Source organism: Anneissia japonica, unplaced genomic scaffold (assembly GCF_011630105.1).
Source record: "Anneissia japonica isolate Jap-2015-1 unplaced genomic scaffold, ASM1163010v1 scaffold288061_len129757_cov149, whole genome shotgun sequence".
NCBI lineage: Eukaryota > Metazoa > Echinodermata > Crinoidea > Comatulida > Comatulidae > Anneissia > Anneissia japonica.
The window spans coordinates 73,557-89,524 of NW_022693355.1; the positions used below are offsets into that span (position 1 = coordinate 73,557).

General features: G+C 34.7%; 1 protein-coding gene across 3 annotated transcripts in view; it reads left to right on the top strand.

The window, feature by feature from the left end:
- Positions 1–15,617, top strand: part of LOC117100704 — a 33,770-nt gene extending 18,153 nt beyond the window's left edge. For all 3 annotated transcript variants that reach the window (XM_033240491.1, XM_033240490.1, XM_033240492.1), the window contains exons 6-16: positions 2,236–2,612; positions 3,665–3,799; positions 7,501–7,759; positions 8,178–8,315; positions 8,669–8,790; positions 8,917–9,058; positions 9,863–10,654; positions 10,921–10,964; positions 11,698–11,827; positions 12,028–12,125; positions 12,393–15,617. In XM_033240491.1, coding sequence (XP_033096382.1) covers positions 2,236–2,612; positions 3,665–3,799; positions 7,501–7,759; positions 8,178–8,315; positions 8,669–8,790; positions 8,917–9,058; positions 9,863–10,654; positions 10,921–10,964; positions 11,698–11,827; positions 12,028–12,125; positions 12,393–12,578 — 2,423 coding nt within the window. In that variant the 3' untranslated portion in view covers positions 12,579–15,617. The remainder of the gene's footprint in view (positions 1–2,235; positions 2,613–3,664; positions 3,800–7,500; positions 7,760–8,177; positions 8,316–8,668; positions 8,791–8,916; positions 9,059–9,862; positions 10,655–10,920; positions 10,965–11,697; positions 11,828–12,027; positions 12,126–12,392) is intronic.
- Positions 15,618–15,968: the final 351 nt, after the last annotated feature.

Sequence of the window (15,968 nt, forward strand, 5' to 3'; positions counted from 1 at the left end):
TGCCGATGACACGGTTCTATTTATCAATGATGAAATCAGTATACAAAAAAGCTTACATAAAATTGTGGAATTCGGAAAAGTTTCTGGACTAAAACTAAAAATAAAGAAAAAACAAATGCTATGTGGTTAGGACAATGGAAAAAAAGAACTGATAGTCCACACGATATCAAATGGGTATCAGATGCATTCAAAATCCTCGGAATATTTGTTGGTCATGACCATGACTTGTGTTTTAATAAAAATTGGCTTGAAAAAATTGAATCTTTAAAAAATATACTAGATACATGGCGAAAAAGAAATTTAACGATTTTTGGAAAAATTTTAATTCTAAAAACACTTGGATTGTCTAAATTAATGTACAATGCAAGTATTATTGAAACACCTGAAAGAGTCATCAATGAAGTTGATCGCATTGTTTTTGACTTCATATGGGATAAAAAAAAGGAAAAAATAAAAAGATTAACTCTCATTAATTCCTATGAGTGCGGTGGTATTAGGGCCCCTGATTTTAAATCCCAAGTGCTTTCCCTTAAATTATCTTGGGTAAAACGCTTGTATAATGATGAAGTAGCAAATTGGAAACACTTGCAAATGATGTACTTTAATAAGCTTGCCCCAAGAAATATAATTGAAAATGTATCGCATATGAATTGGAAGCAAAAACCCTGTAAAAAATTACACGGTTTTTACTTGTCATTACTTCATGCAGTAGCCCAATGTAACGAAAGTTTAATGAAACATCCAACATGCTATGAGGAAATTATGGAGCAGCAAATTTGGGGAAACAAATTAATAATGTATAATGGATTTTCTCTGTTATAGAAACTGGATTAGATCCGGTATTCGCAAAATGAAAGATATTGTGATTGGTTACGACTTCATTAATTCAAATAAGCTATTATTATTGTTAAATAATAAATCAAATTGGATATCAGAATTTTCTAATTTAATGATGGCAATTCCACAGGAATAGAAAAATATTATATTCTCAAAAACTGAAAATGTAAAGCAAAATAATACACAAGAAGTAGTAAAAAATTGCTGCAATATGAGCAGTAAACAAATATATAATTGTTTTTTATCAAAAAAATGTTTAAAACCTACAAATTCTCAATCAAAGTGGCATAAATTTTTTAATACAGAATTTGACTGGGAACTTACCTGGTCATGGAAAGTGAAATCTATCAAAGAAAACAAGCTCAAACAGATAAACTATAAAATATTGCACTGTATTGTTCCTACTAGGAAAAGGTTACATACATGGAAAATTATCGAAAATAATACATGTCCAAAGTGCAATGACGCACATTTGTTTTATTATTGTACAGAATCACATGACCTGTGGAATTTTATTAATCATTTTAGCATTATTAATTATGGTATTGAAGCAAATTTTAAAAATATTGTGATTGGTACAGGAAATGTTTATATAGACCATCTGTTTTCATTAGGAACGTTTTGCATTTACAAAGCAAACGTCCTAAAACATCTGAACAAATGGTGTTACACCTCAGTTTTCCAACTTTTTATGATAGAAAAACATATCCGCAAATATTTTGAATAACTTTTAACTAAACAATTCATTTTTAAAACGTATGCCAAAAATTTCTCCAGTATTTTTACATTGCCATATTGCATTATAGATGATTGTGTAACCACAATGTTGCTTATAAAAAATGTTCTTTTCTTTGTGATGAATAAAGGTGGGATGACCGCACAAAAGATAAAAAAAAAACAAAAACACACTTTTGTCACAATCAGGATTCAAACCCAAGATGTTCTGGGTATATCTTGGTATGCTATCAATAGATAAGTCACCTGAAATTAAACTATATGTGGAGAAATAACTCCCTCAGTTAAAGATGATACAGTAGTCTTGTGAAAAAACAATATTTGTTCACATCACATCCCTCATTGAATGGCCTTCCTAAAATGACTAAATTTTATGGTTTAGATTTGGAATATTAAATCCAAACTTCAAAAATGTAAGATTAATGGGAATACTTAATGTTTATAACACAAATTTTATATGGCCTATTTGACCCTGTTTCTAAAGACCTGGTGATGCGAGTTTACAGCCCTTCTGTGATCTTATGTCACACATTGTATTGCATTTAATTCAATATTTTATTTAAAAAAAGAAAAAATCAATAGATAGACTGAAAGTGTGAAATCAGTTTCATAAGTAAAACTATTAGATGTTATTGTCATGTATTTTTTATTTTTTTCTTGTAGACAAAGAAGAAAGGCTCGAAATTATATTATTATGGCTATTAAAGAGTCTTCCAGAGAAGAAACTACAGATGGAAGCATGTTGCGAAAATCTCAAGAGAATGCGTTTCAGCAGTAGTCAGGGGGCACGACCCAAGAAAAAGTTCAAACAAGCAGGGAGTAGCAATAAAGCTATGGCCATGGAAACTACTCCTTCCCCAGACATCGACCCAGTGGGAATTGGTATATTTCCCGGTCCTAGAGGTGGTCATGTGTTGAACCGTCGACCATCAGGTGTTACTTATGGCGATCAGGAAACATGCCGTAACAAAATTTGTGATTGGATTCAAAATCATGATGCAACTGATGGTGAAACCAATGATGGTGTTATCTTTAATAGAGTAAGGTTTTCTTTATTTAATAATAATATGTAATTGAAAAGTTATCTCTTGATAAAATGATAAATTTTTGAATAATATATGAAACCAGAAGGATAGAGCATTTGGCTTAGTGATGAGATTACTGACTATTCATAATGTAGACCCTGGTTCATGACCTAGCTACTGCATCAAGTTTTGAAGCCTTTTTTTTTTATAGATTCATCCCATATGCCAAGGTATAAAGGGCGCCACCATAATGAAAATCATTTCCATCAACCGTAGTGAAACACGAACAAATATACAGTAGTTATTTTTAGATCGTTACTTCCAGGTCCTTCCCTGAACCTCCAGGGCGAGCGTTTACGCCCAGTACAATAGTGGTATGTTGTACAGGTGTGGACATGAACTTACCTCTTTGGCGGCCTGATTGAACTTCATTGGATGTGAACTCACATCCCAGGCCCTGGCAGCAAACGTTTTAAGCAGGCAGTTAAAAATTTGTAATGTTAAATGTTGATTGGCACTGCCATTTAGGGGTCGCCAATTTTTGCAAGTGTAAACAGTACTCTTATTCGGTACCCCTCCCTCTCATCTGAAAGTGTACAGTACATAAAAAATGTTGATTTTGCAAAAACTTGTGAAGTCAACTAAAGTTCTATACTTGGTTACTTAAAAATGTATATTATATCCATGTTTCCATTTAATTGGTCATAAAAATTTATTGTTTTAATTATTGCATGTTATTTTGAATCATCATTTTCATGCATGTAAAAGTGCACAAATTAGTCAACCCTTACCATAGCCTACTATTTGTACACTTGTGAAAATACTCATATTGTAAATGCTTCTTAGATGCCATAGTTTGCCAGAGGCCCAGCCAAAATTTCCAATTTTAATTTGAAAGAGAACAAGAAAGACAAAATATATTTTTATTAATTTGTTTTTAAGTTATCTTTAATTTGGCCATCATAGGTATAAAAGAGAATAAATTGAAGAATTAATGGATGGGTGCATAAATGAAATGAATGATTGAATGAACAAATAAATGGTTGTTATATTCTTCTATCCCACAGGAATTAACTCCAAGTTGTTGCTATTATAGACCAGGTAAAGAATTTCATAAAATGCATCGCCTTGGCTCTGGTAGTTTTGGAGAGGTCTTTTTATGTTTCGATGAAGAAACAAAGAAACATTTTGTTTGCAAGTTTGTAAGTATTTTAATAGTACTTTATAATTAAGTGGAGTTAAATAGCTTGCCTTCTAATCACAATTAATAATCCTATAAATAAATAAACAAAAAGAAAGGAATTATTCGAAAATTCTTCCTAGAATAGGAAGTGCCAGTAGGCATTGCACTCACTTTGTATGTATGTATTCATGTTTGGAACTTAGCTTTTGTATAGACCATTTTCACGAAATTTGAAATTAAAATTTCCGATAACTACCACTGGAGGACTTTTAGAGGCCTAGCATTTCTCAGTTCGTAGTTACTATCATGGATTAAATCAACAATAAAACTAAACTGCTTTCGAGCACATACATTTAAAACGGAAAAAACACGAAATGTTATATTAAAAACAAGCTTAAGTCTTAAAAAGCTATTTCAATGTTTACATATACATTAATTGCTATGGCACGTGTCTAGCGGTGCTATCCGCTGCGGTGCGCTCTATATGTGACCAGCCAGCTGCTCAGGCTAGGCCGCTGGAAGTCCCCCAGTGAGATGCGAGACGGCGGCACTGTGTCAATCCAACATAATGGTCTATACACTGGTAGGTAAATGCCTTCTTAAATCATATAAGTACTGTGTGGTATTTATTTGAACCAACCACTGTGAATGTGTTATGTTTTGATGAATATTGAAGGTTTTATTTGATAAAACAATTAAAGATTTATTGGGAAAATCTGAAAGTTGAGTCTGATACATAGAGGTCATATTGGTTTCCTCTATGCAAATTACTTGTCATATAGAGGTAACTTTCTTGCCTAATGTCTAGTTGATGGGGAACATATATGAATCACTGATACAATAATACTAATATTAGTTCTTGGTAGTTTCTAGAGAGTTTTAAAAGTAGAGCTAGCTAACACTAAGGAGCACCATGGGGATGGTTGTTGGTGGTCTAAGCTTCAATCTCAAAAAAGTTGACCAAAAATTAAACAATGCTTTCAGGTGTCTTGTTTATTTCTAATTTCTTAATTTAACTTTAAGGTACAATAATATTCATGTATGTTCTATACCTACATATTTTACAGAACAACCTTACTTTTTAGTTCCTATGCATGTAATGCAATAGGAACTATTATAATCACTCTTTGTCACATTTCTTTTGTTTTTTATTGTGTGTAGTATGTGTGTGTGTGTGTGTGTGTGTAGAAATTTATGCAAATGCGCATGCGTCAAAGAAAAGTGTTCCGACATTTTGTTTTACATCGCGATGCGAAGTTCGATGTGAAGTTTCTGCAGAGTTCAGTCAGGGCTCACGCTAACCGATCGGCAAGTCGGCATGCATGAAACTATTTTGGTTTTACGGCAAAAAAAATCAACTGCTGTGGCATTGGTATTTTGAAGAAGGCCTAAAATAAAACAAAAAGGTTTTAATACTTGCTGAAATACATCGTTTTTTTCATTTAGATCTCCATTTTTCACTAACTCCATGCGACGTTTTTTTCTGTTGTATGACTAGTCCATAGAGCTTAAACAAGATGGCGCAGCAATGCAGAGTTATGTATGTGCACCATCCAAGATGGACGTTGTAGTAAAGCACCACCTTCAGGCTTAGTATACATATTATTACATATTATTACATATTAATAAGCCCTCTGACTGACTATTATTTCCTTAATGATAATGAGTAATTGTAATAACAAATTATTAAACTATTGTAGCCAAAACGAGGCCAAGTGGAGCATCTTATTCAAAAATAAAGTACCAAGGAATGAAAATTAAAATCGTGTACATTACACCCAAACACCGCAACGCTCGAGTTTCAAACATACGGGAAGCTAGCTGTACTGAACCCTCTGAGTAAATTGAGGGTGCAATTGCAAACGATGGTGCTTAGCGAAATTTGATTGGCTAAATCTATGGCAGCCATCTTGGATGGTACCCACACAGTTCTGCGTATTTCAAACATCGAATACATTGTGGTTAGCGCTCTAGTATTCTTATTATTATCTCTATGGCTATGTTCAGACCTGAAAAATACGCCAGGCGTATCTAACGCCGGGTATACGTTAATCCATGGCGTAACTAGCGAGATGTCCGGACTGTGCGATTAACGAACGCTAGCTTAAGCATTCGCGCGAAATATTCGTATTCGTAATTCACGCACTTTATTTCCTGTTTACATCTAGGCTTATTTTGATTGGTCAAATCCTGGCCGAGTTCAAAATCACTGATGCGGGACTGTCGTAACTCAGTGGCGTACGCTAATCTGGGGTCTGTTGCTAGGTTAATGTACGCCAGTGATTGTGCGATTATACTGGCGTTCGCTACGCCGCGTACAAGTGCACACCACTGGATTAACGTTACGCTAGCGTAAGGCTACGTTCAGACCTGAGAAATACGCCAGGCGTATCTAACGCCGGGTGTACGTTAATCCATGGCGTAACTAGCGAGATGTCCAGACTGTGCGATTAACGAACGCGCGCGAAATATTCGTATTCGTAATTCGCGCACTTTATTTCCTGTTTACATCTAGGCTTATTTTGATCGGTCAAATCCTGGCCGAGTTCAAAATCACTGATGCGTGACTTTCGTAATTCAGTGGCGTACGCTAATCTGGGGTCTGTTACTAGGTTAACGTACGCTAGTGATTGTGCGATAATACTGGCGTTTCCTACACCGCGCACAAGTTCACACCACTCGATTAACGTTACGCTAGCGTAAGTCGTTGTGTCTGAACATAGCCTATGGAGTAGTCATATGAAGGTACCATATCCCCGACAGTTGACTGTGCAGCAATGTACCCTTTGAATACAAATTGAAGACAAGTGAAGATATAAAGGCAGCCGACTATCTAACTTTCCACAAAAACATTAGGCCTAGTTCAGTACAGTAGTTACTGCGATGCGAGGGTGGTAGATCGTTCAGTCAGTGATATCGTGTTATCGTCTAATACATTTTAATAATGTGTGTACAATTTAAGAATGCACCTTGTGGGTCGCTTTCTTTGTTATGCGGTAGTAGTATACGTAGCAGAGTGATGGCAGCAATCTAAGCCTAGCTTAGGGCCTAGATAGTATACGTTCTTGATCATCATAATGAAAACTTCGGGTGACAGACGATTGGGCCCAACTGGTGTGGACGATCGGACCCAAGATAGCTTCAAATAAATTGTAGTCCTAGTAGGCCACTGCCACCACCCCCACTCCTGATATCGTTCCAAACTACTGTAAAATGAAATTACTGTATACCTAGCTAGTCCTAGGCCCTATGCCTACGAAATTTTTTCAAAGAAATTTGCTAAAAATATTACTGTAATTTGCCTGTCGAATTACATTACTAAAATCATCTCTTATACACATCTAGATGTGTATAAGAGACAGGGACTATACTTACCTGGGACGCCTGCAAGACTATGGTTCATTTATGTATTTATGTATTATTCATTATTCAGAGCATTTCACCTACCTTCTTTATGCAGATGCATAAATTGAAATCACTGTTTCAAATTCTTAATGGACCTTCCTCCCCCCCCCCAGCTCCACCTTGAATATTGTTGCTAAGTTGTCACAAAAGGACAGTGTAAAAACATATGCAACAAAGCGTGTATTTGTAGGATACACGTATATTTCTGGCTCAGTTATGATTGGTCTGTTGTCAGTTATTATTAAAGTTTGATTGACATTCTATTTGACTTTATATCCTGTCAAAGTTTCACATACTGTACTTTCTACTGTGCAGGTTCCCTTTGAAAACTTTGAGGTGGATGAAACCCTCATCTGGATGAGGTTAGAGCACCAATACATCGTACCTCTGTGGGGTGTTGTTCGCCATGGCAGCGTCATCATGATGCTCAGTAAATACATCCCATGTAGACCGTTGTCTATTATGAACGATGAAGTTCCTCGCTCCGATCGTAATATCGTAAAGTGGATCAAGCAACTTCTGTGCGTCTTGGAATATATCCACTCCATGAACATTGTCCACATGGATATAAAACGTAAGTACTGTCCCAGTCATTCTATTCATAATTTCCACATTATTATTATCCCATTTAAGAAAATTCATATTGATTATTTTGGATTTTCTTAGTATTAAATCTGTAAAACTGTTTTCACTGATCATTTTCCTTTTCAATTATTATCCCAACAAACTGTTTAAAAGTTACGGCCCATTAAAAAATGCTGAAAAAGTGGGTCTGCCAGATAAACAATAATATAAATTTGCAGTACGCCACGTATATAGTTCAGATACAAACTGTTGGGTTGAGAGTATATTGACGTTTCAAATAGATTGCTCTTTTCATTTTCATTGGTTTTACTAACACAATTTTACGAATTCTTAACTTCATGATAACATGCATTACACCTTGCCTTACATTTGTTTAATTTTTCATTATGTCTTGTTTTTCCTGACAGCTGCTAACATTCTACTGACGTATGATGATGATATTGTTCTCATTGACTGGGGTTTGGCCATGGAACTTAACAACAATGGTCAGCAAATAGTTTCAAACCCAAGAGGAACAGCGCAGTTTATGGCACCTGAAGTCTGCCGTAAGTTTGCTTACAGTAGAGCCAATGAACTTGAACAATTTCAAAATATTGGATTTTTATTGATAATTAGAATAAGGAACTAAGCAATCCGTTTGCAATATCTTGCTCGCAATAATCAACTTCTTATGGGCTTACCTACACTTTTTATCTTATTTTCACATACTCTATTTGTTCTGTTTGTTTTTTGTTTTTTTATATTGGAAGTTTAATGTCTAATATACTGTAACACTTAATATATTCTTTACTTTTATCTTTTGTTTATTTAACCAATAATCTCCTTGATCCAAATTTTGATTGTATCGACAATAAAGATTCCTTGATTCCTTGATTCTTTACTTGTATGTTTTTTTCAGGATGTGAAGCATTCAATGCTACCATCGATGTTTGGAGTACAATTTGCTCGGCTATCAACCTGTTCACTGGTAGTCCACCATGGATGAAACGTTTCCCAGGTTTAAAATCTTACGTGTATCTTGTAAGTGTTGATGCATTTTTTTCAAACTTGCTAAAACAATTATTTATTTGGAGATATGATTACAATAATTGTTTGTGTGTGTTTGTAACTATTTTATATCATGATTTTGTTTGTGTATCTAAATAGGTTGGAACAAGACCCCCTCCTGTGGAAGACATTCCAGCGTCTTTAGATCCCGCTATCAGGGGTTTCCTTATAGAAGGTTTTGGAGATAATGACACAAGGCCAACGGCTTCTCAACTCCTGGGACATCCAATGTTTGATTTGGGTTTGTCAATTTTCCTTATGTTTATTGTAATGGTAGTGAGAAATCTTTCATGGATGTGTTGAGGCTGGTTGAGTCTAGCCACAAAAAATTCACACAAGGCCAGGGTGTCAAAAGTAGCTTTCTTCCTTCATATACTATTTAATGGCTTCTTGAAAACTGAGTGAACAAGAAAACAAGAGTTTGCACACATACAAATTACAAGTTTCATTAATATTTTATAATTTAAACACATTTTACACACATACAATATTGGTTTATAAAAAGCTCATGTTAAATGCCTAAAATGACAGTTAAGATATCAAAACCTCAGCCTATTCCACATGTCTAAATGACACCAATGCTGCAGTGGAGTGTGATGTAATATTTGAATCTGCAGCTTATAAAATATTAGCAGGCCACACTTGTTTGAAAATGCTAAATTTGTATATATGGTACATGTACAGAATAAGGAAAGACAGGAAATGACACAGTAAACAATACTGCTCCATTACAGAGTGATTGATTTATTGATTGATTTAATTGTTTGATTGATTGGTCTGGTTGTTAAATTCTAATTCAACAGCAAGTATATGCCAGTTATAGAATATAACCAAATCACTGTGCTTGCCATAAAAATAACTTGAATATTTTTCTGTTGTCTACCTTGAGAATTGCTTCAACTAAATTTTTTTAATAGATAGAATTGCCAATAACTTTTTATTGCAAGTTGATAATCTTTTATTTCCCTAGGGCTTTATCTTTGCTTGTCTGCATTCTTAATATGTTGTTGTAGGTAACAACCTCATTTTATTTTCTTCCTTTCAGATAATTTAAGAAGGTATACTACTTCCATGTATGAAAATATAAATGAAGGGTTGGAAGATGTAGAAATGGACACTGAAAGATTTCCAATACCCCCTCCTGATTCATTACAAGATCTTGATACGTCTTGTATTTTGGAACCTCTTCGACAAGAAGAAAATTCACATCCAGTAGATGTGGGAGATTGCGAGATTAATCAGATGTCACCAGCACAAGTCCTTGAATGTTCTGGTGACATCAACCAGGTGTCACTAGCACAACGCTGCAGTTGCAGCCCTTATGATGGTTCCCAACGGCTTGATAATCGTACTTTCTTGCGCCCTCTTGGACGAGCACCAACTCCACCAACAATTCGACCCCAAGATCTGCCAATTCCACAGGGAAAATACACTCAAGGTGGTTACCCAGAGTTAGATGATGTCACTGTCAAATTTAGCAACCTGGATGTCGATGATGAGCAGATTGACGATGAGGATCTCTATGGGCCAGGACCTGAAAAAGAACCAGAACCAGAGCCACATTCAGAACTATCTGATAGCCCAGGAATGCCTGCTACACCAAGATCATCTGACAGATCCTTCAGATGTGGAACATCAGGATCAACAAGTACACCAGTAGTAACACCTGACAGACGCTCCAGTTCTCAATCAAGTGTTTTTGGAGATTTATTTCAGTGTCTTCCATCGACACCCGACTATGAACCTACAGCATCTGCAAGTGCTGCTAGTTATCGCAAGCAGCAGAGTTTTTCCAACAGTTCACAACAACTCAGTTATTTGGAAAGTTTATATTCAGGTAGGTTGCTTAAGATTTTCTCTCCATCAAAATAACAGGCCAACCTGCCAGCTACAGTTATAGGAATAAACTATCATGCCCATTTGTGCTTTAGAAACCCAATATAAGTTTTTTAGAATATGTTTAGAAACTAGTCTACAAAAACATCCTAAATTTTAGTATCAGTTGGTTGATGGTTTTTTGTTTTCTTTTTTCGGACATCACATCTGAAATATACAACATGAACCATATTTTTACTCTAGACTTGTTGGATGTTTTTTTTACAGAATTAACTTTCCAATCAATCCCTTTTCAAGCTGAACAGCTGCAGGTAATTTATTATGTATTCATTTGTTTATCCCATTCTAAGGTCATAGCCTGACTTATTCTCATTATCATACCTTCATTCATTATCATCATTATTATTGTTGTTCACAATCATAAACTCATTTTGAGTATACTCCTTATTACTTTTAATCAATTCAACATTTTTTCAGCCACCATCTTCATTACCATCATCATTTTTATCCTGGCTCCAAAAATCACCATCCTAATTGTCGCCATCATCATTGTCATCAATATTAATATTATCGTCATCATCATCCAATAAACATTTTTTCGCGAACTTTTGTAGATAGACAATGCCACCTTTGGAATCATTAATTCTTAGCTTGTGAATTACATTTCCATATACAGTTAAACTTGTCTGAGTCGACTGTGCCTAAAGTCAAATAATTTCTAAGTCTTATTTTACATGCCAAATTGTTGTGTTTTCCATTATATAACAATCTGTAAGTCAAATTTTATCTAAGTCGAACAATATTTAAATGGCATTTTGGATTCAACTTAGACAAGTTCAAATTACACAGATCTTTAGAGAACTAAACAGATGGTGTTTTTTTTTTTTTTCCCCAAGAAAGTTTATGGTTTCTTATAGTTTCCTGAAGACAGTTATATATAGTCACCTCCCATGTGAGATTTTCATTCCCGAAGATAACTATAATTGCCTTCCATAAACTAAGGTTTATAGTCACATAATACTATTGTTTATATAACTGTTGTAGATTGAAAATACCACCTCTGGAATCGGAACAGCGTCAGGAAACCAAGTAGGAAACCTTCTTACCACCCAAGGTATAAGAGAACCTGTTCCACGTAGCAGAACAGAATCACAAAGCAGCAGAAATTCTTCAGGTAAAATTTTTTGAAGGAATGTACATTGGTACCAATGCATCACAACTTTGTTTCCATAGTAACCAGGAATTCAATATATAATTATAGAAAACATCTTAGCAATTAGACATTCAAAACCAGATTATAGGCTACCAATTTTGCTTTAAAGACATGCATCATATATAATTTAATAAAAAAAAATCTATTTTTTTTTATGTTAGGTACTTACATTAACGTGCAAGTGTTTGATGAACAAGTCCGAGTTGTTAATTCTGCTACAATGACGTATGGGGAGCTGGCTAAAGGCATAAGCTCTAAGGTATGATCTATTATAGTTAGTCAAATATTTCTCATAATATTTGTTAAATGTAATCACAAAATGAGTCTGGTGGTACTAAGCATAAAAAATAACTTGTAGATATATGAGAAAGCTGAATCAAGTACAACTGAAGTAAGATAATTTTCGAATTAATGTATCTGAAAACATATTTTAGATAAAAAATCCCTCTAAAGTTAAATCCAATCCAATCTAATCCTAGCAGAAAAAAAGACAACATGAAAACAACTATGTCTTGTTCTTTCACAGGTCTTTGGAATATTTGGGAAAAATGGTAAACCAAATGCGAAGTTCATACTACAAGACCAGGCAGGGAATACCTTTGACGTGTACGCTAAAGTAGATCCAACTTGTGAAATCGTGGTAGTGGAGGCAAGCCAAGACGGTGAATGGCAGTGGTGCATTTCGCCTGATGGCCTGGAAGATAAATATTAAGTGTATGGTGAAGATGACAAGTGGAGTTGAATAAAGGTCTCCCTGTAATATAAGACCCTTTCAATTAAAGACCAATTAAAGACCACATTCCTGTGTTCCCAAATTAACCGATGTCTTTTATCTTTATTATTCTAATTAGAGACCAAAGCTGCTAAAAACCATGTAAACCCCAGACTCAAAATTGGTCTTTTATTTGAGGGGTAGAACCTCCTTGGTGGTCAAGATTAGGGTCCTGGGTTCAATTCCTGCCTCTGTAACAGGATGTTTCCTCATGACCAAGCAAGCTCCACTCCATAATCCTAATAATGAGACTTAGTTTATGTAGAGCATCTTGTTTCTGTGTTTGTCATGTGAAAAGGATTGCCACTTAGTAAAGAGATTTTATTCACTTTACTAAGTTCGCTTTTTGCATATCCTTGGCCCTGAGCATAAAATTTAAATAAATGATATTTAAAAAAAAATATCTTTGTATGATAGTATTGCTGCTTTCATGATACAGTTAAACTTGCCTAAGTTGACTGTGCCTAAGTCAAATAATTTCTAATACGATCATATTTTACATACCAAATTATTGTGTTTTCCATTAATTAACAATCTGTAAGTTGAATTTTATTAAAGTTGAACAATATTTTAGTGGCATTTTGGATTTGACTTAGGCAAGTTCAACTGTATATTGTATACATTTTTCTATAGAAAAGACAGAATTACGTTCATTGATTTTTCCTGTAAAAGGTCTTTCAGCACTTGGCATTTTTAAGACCAATAGATCAAAAGCAATTAGAAGGGGAGAAACATTGAACAACAAAACAAACATTTACCGTAGTTCACTGAGTAAAAGGCCATCTTGGGATGGGGTATACTCCCACCCCATACTTTACTGCCTATACCCGAAGAACTACAGTAATTTATAACATTTAACAAAAAAAAAAAAGAAATTGGTTTCTCATACGTCACAGGAAAGTTTAACTGTTTAACTGTCTATGTATTCCTTTTGAATGTGAATTTCTGTACTTAAATTACAAACTGCTATACAGTGTATAATCCATGTACTTAGAAAAAATGAGGGATATGCTAATTTGTGACTGATGCACAGCATATTTGAACTATCCTACCTGATCATCTTAAGTAATAATATACTGCCCTCAAGCGCCTGTAGAGACCAGCTAGCTCAGTCGGCTAACCCAGAGGTAGCCACTGTGTGTGCGCTGAACCGTGGAGATCTTTAGGTCACCAGTTCAATTCCCATCACTGCTCTCCTTGTGTTTCAGCTTGGAGGGCTAAAATGCAAGTTTCAAAAGTGCACCATCTTTGAGATGAGACATTTAAGTCGTAGGTCCTGTGTGCAAAATGTCCCACGTGCACATATTGTGGGTTATTCTTGGTGTGTATCGCACCATACGAATTCAACCCAATCCTAAAAAATCAACACAAGACATAGTTGTTTATTTGTTTGTAGCGTGGGGCATTAAGGGGGTTACGACGAAACGCCCAAAAACTGGAGAAAGTCTGCATTTAAAAACGAAAATATTGATATTCGTAGATATATTTACAGTGTTCTCCAGAGTATCGGAGATCATGCAAGCCAAAGGGTCCACTGTCCACTGAAACGAACCTCCCACAAATTAAGTCACGCTACAGGTAAATGCATTTATGTTTGTATAAAGAAACCTGATTAAAATAAAAATCTCTGGTACTTAATGGATTAAAAGTTTGAAAGGAGTTAGCATATACATGTAGGCATGTATGCCACTTTAAATCTATGTATCATAGACTGTAGATCAAAATCCTCAACAATACTTTAACTGTAATTGGTAATGACATTGTAAATTAATTGCTTATTCTTAACATACAATAATTGGTACCCAAGCATAAGTGAAGTCAGAGTGTGTATGAATTTATTCCTAAAAATGAACAGATATTGTTGAAATCGGTTGTACAATTTTAATTCAATTTACATTAACATGTAAAAGCAATACAAACAAAAATGTGTTCAATTATGGTTTATTTTTTTTTATTTAGTAATCCTGTGATAATTGTATATCATTAGTCAATTTACAAGATGCATACTGTAATTCATTGACAGTTCTCATATTGGTCTTAAGCCGGGAAGCCACTACATCCAGCTGTTGTTGGCAGACGCAATTCAATGAAATCGATTCAGTTATAGTTGTTATTACCATTACTGCATTTTTAAGACACTGTATCAACTACTTATTGTATTCAAATTTGTTAGCCATAATCATATCACTATAATTTTCAAAGCATATGTAGTGTATATATTATATTATATTATATAGAACGATCTTTAAAAGGAAAAAAACCCCATTAAACTTAATTTGAAGAAGATAGGGATTACATTACACTGTTGACAGTGTTGTTTTCAATGATACTTTCAATTTAGTTGAAATACCGTATTTATTCGAATTAACGCCCCCTTTGACTATACACCCCCCTCAAATAGACTACACCTCCAGAGCCTCATTTTGAAAATTCCTCCCTCCAATAACTACCCTGGGCCGTATATATTTTTTCCTCGAACAAACATCCCCCTAAATGACTAATTGAAAAAAAAAAGTGGGGGGGGGGGGGGGGGAGAGGTGGGCCCTTTGTAACAATAGCTGCCCTGGGTGTGTTTAATCAAATAAATATGGTATTAAAGAAAATTATATTAATGAAATGCAGCTGAATGCCAATGTTACTTTAATTACTTATTAATTAATGTGATAATAGTATACAGTCAGTATTTTGAATCAAAAGTAAATATGAGAAAAAAACATGAGACTTATATGAACTGAAATTATTATTTATGATAATGTGAAAATGAAAAAGAAACATGATGAAAAATAAGATTTGAATTAGGAATAAAGGTGGGCTACTCACATAAATTAAAAATCATTGGTAGAGAATATATAAAAAAAAAAAACAAAACTATTTAATTATTTTTGATATACTGTAGTTGATTCTCTTGTATATTTCTTGACTCGGCCATCACAAATGTTATTTATAGCCATAACAATGGCAGGCCCATTACCAGGGGGGCCGTTTGCTAGCTGGCTCAGCTTGGATGGCAAAAAAAGAAAAAAAATCTCGAAAGAAGAAAAACAATCTTGTTCAAATAATCTTTATAGACAGTAGCAACTTTTAATACAAGTTTCAAGATGGAACTCTTATTTATGTGGTCAGCGCAATTGAGGTGGTCGTTTACATCTTCAAAAGGCTCCACTTTTTCACATTGTCACTTTTTGCATAAAAGTGCTTATCTCGCCGAGTTGAGCACTTCTGAATGGGTGTAATATAAAGAAGCCTGTGGCCTTGGCTAAGGCGTCTTTGGGCGCTTCCACCATGGGAGCCTGGAGTGGCTTAGGACCCCAGTGAAGTTAGAACATATTT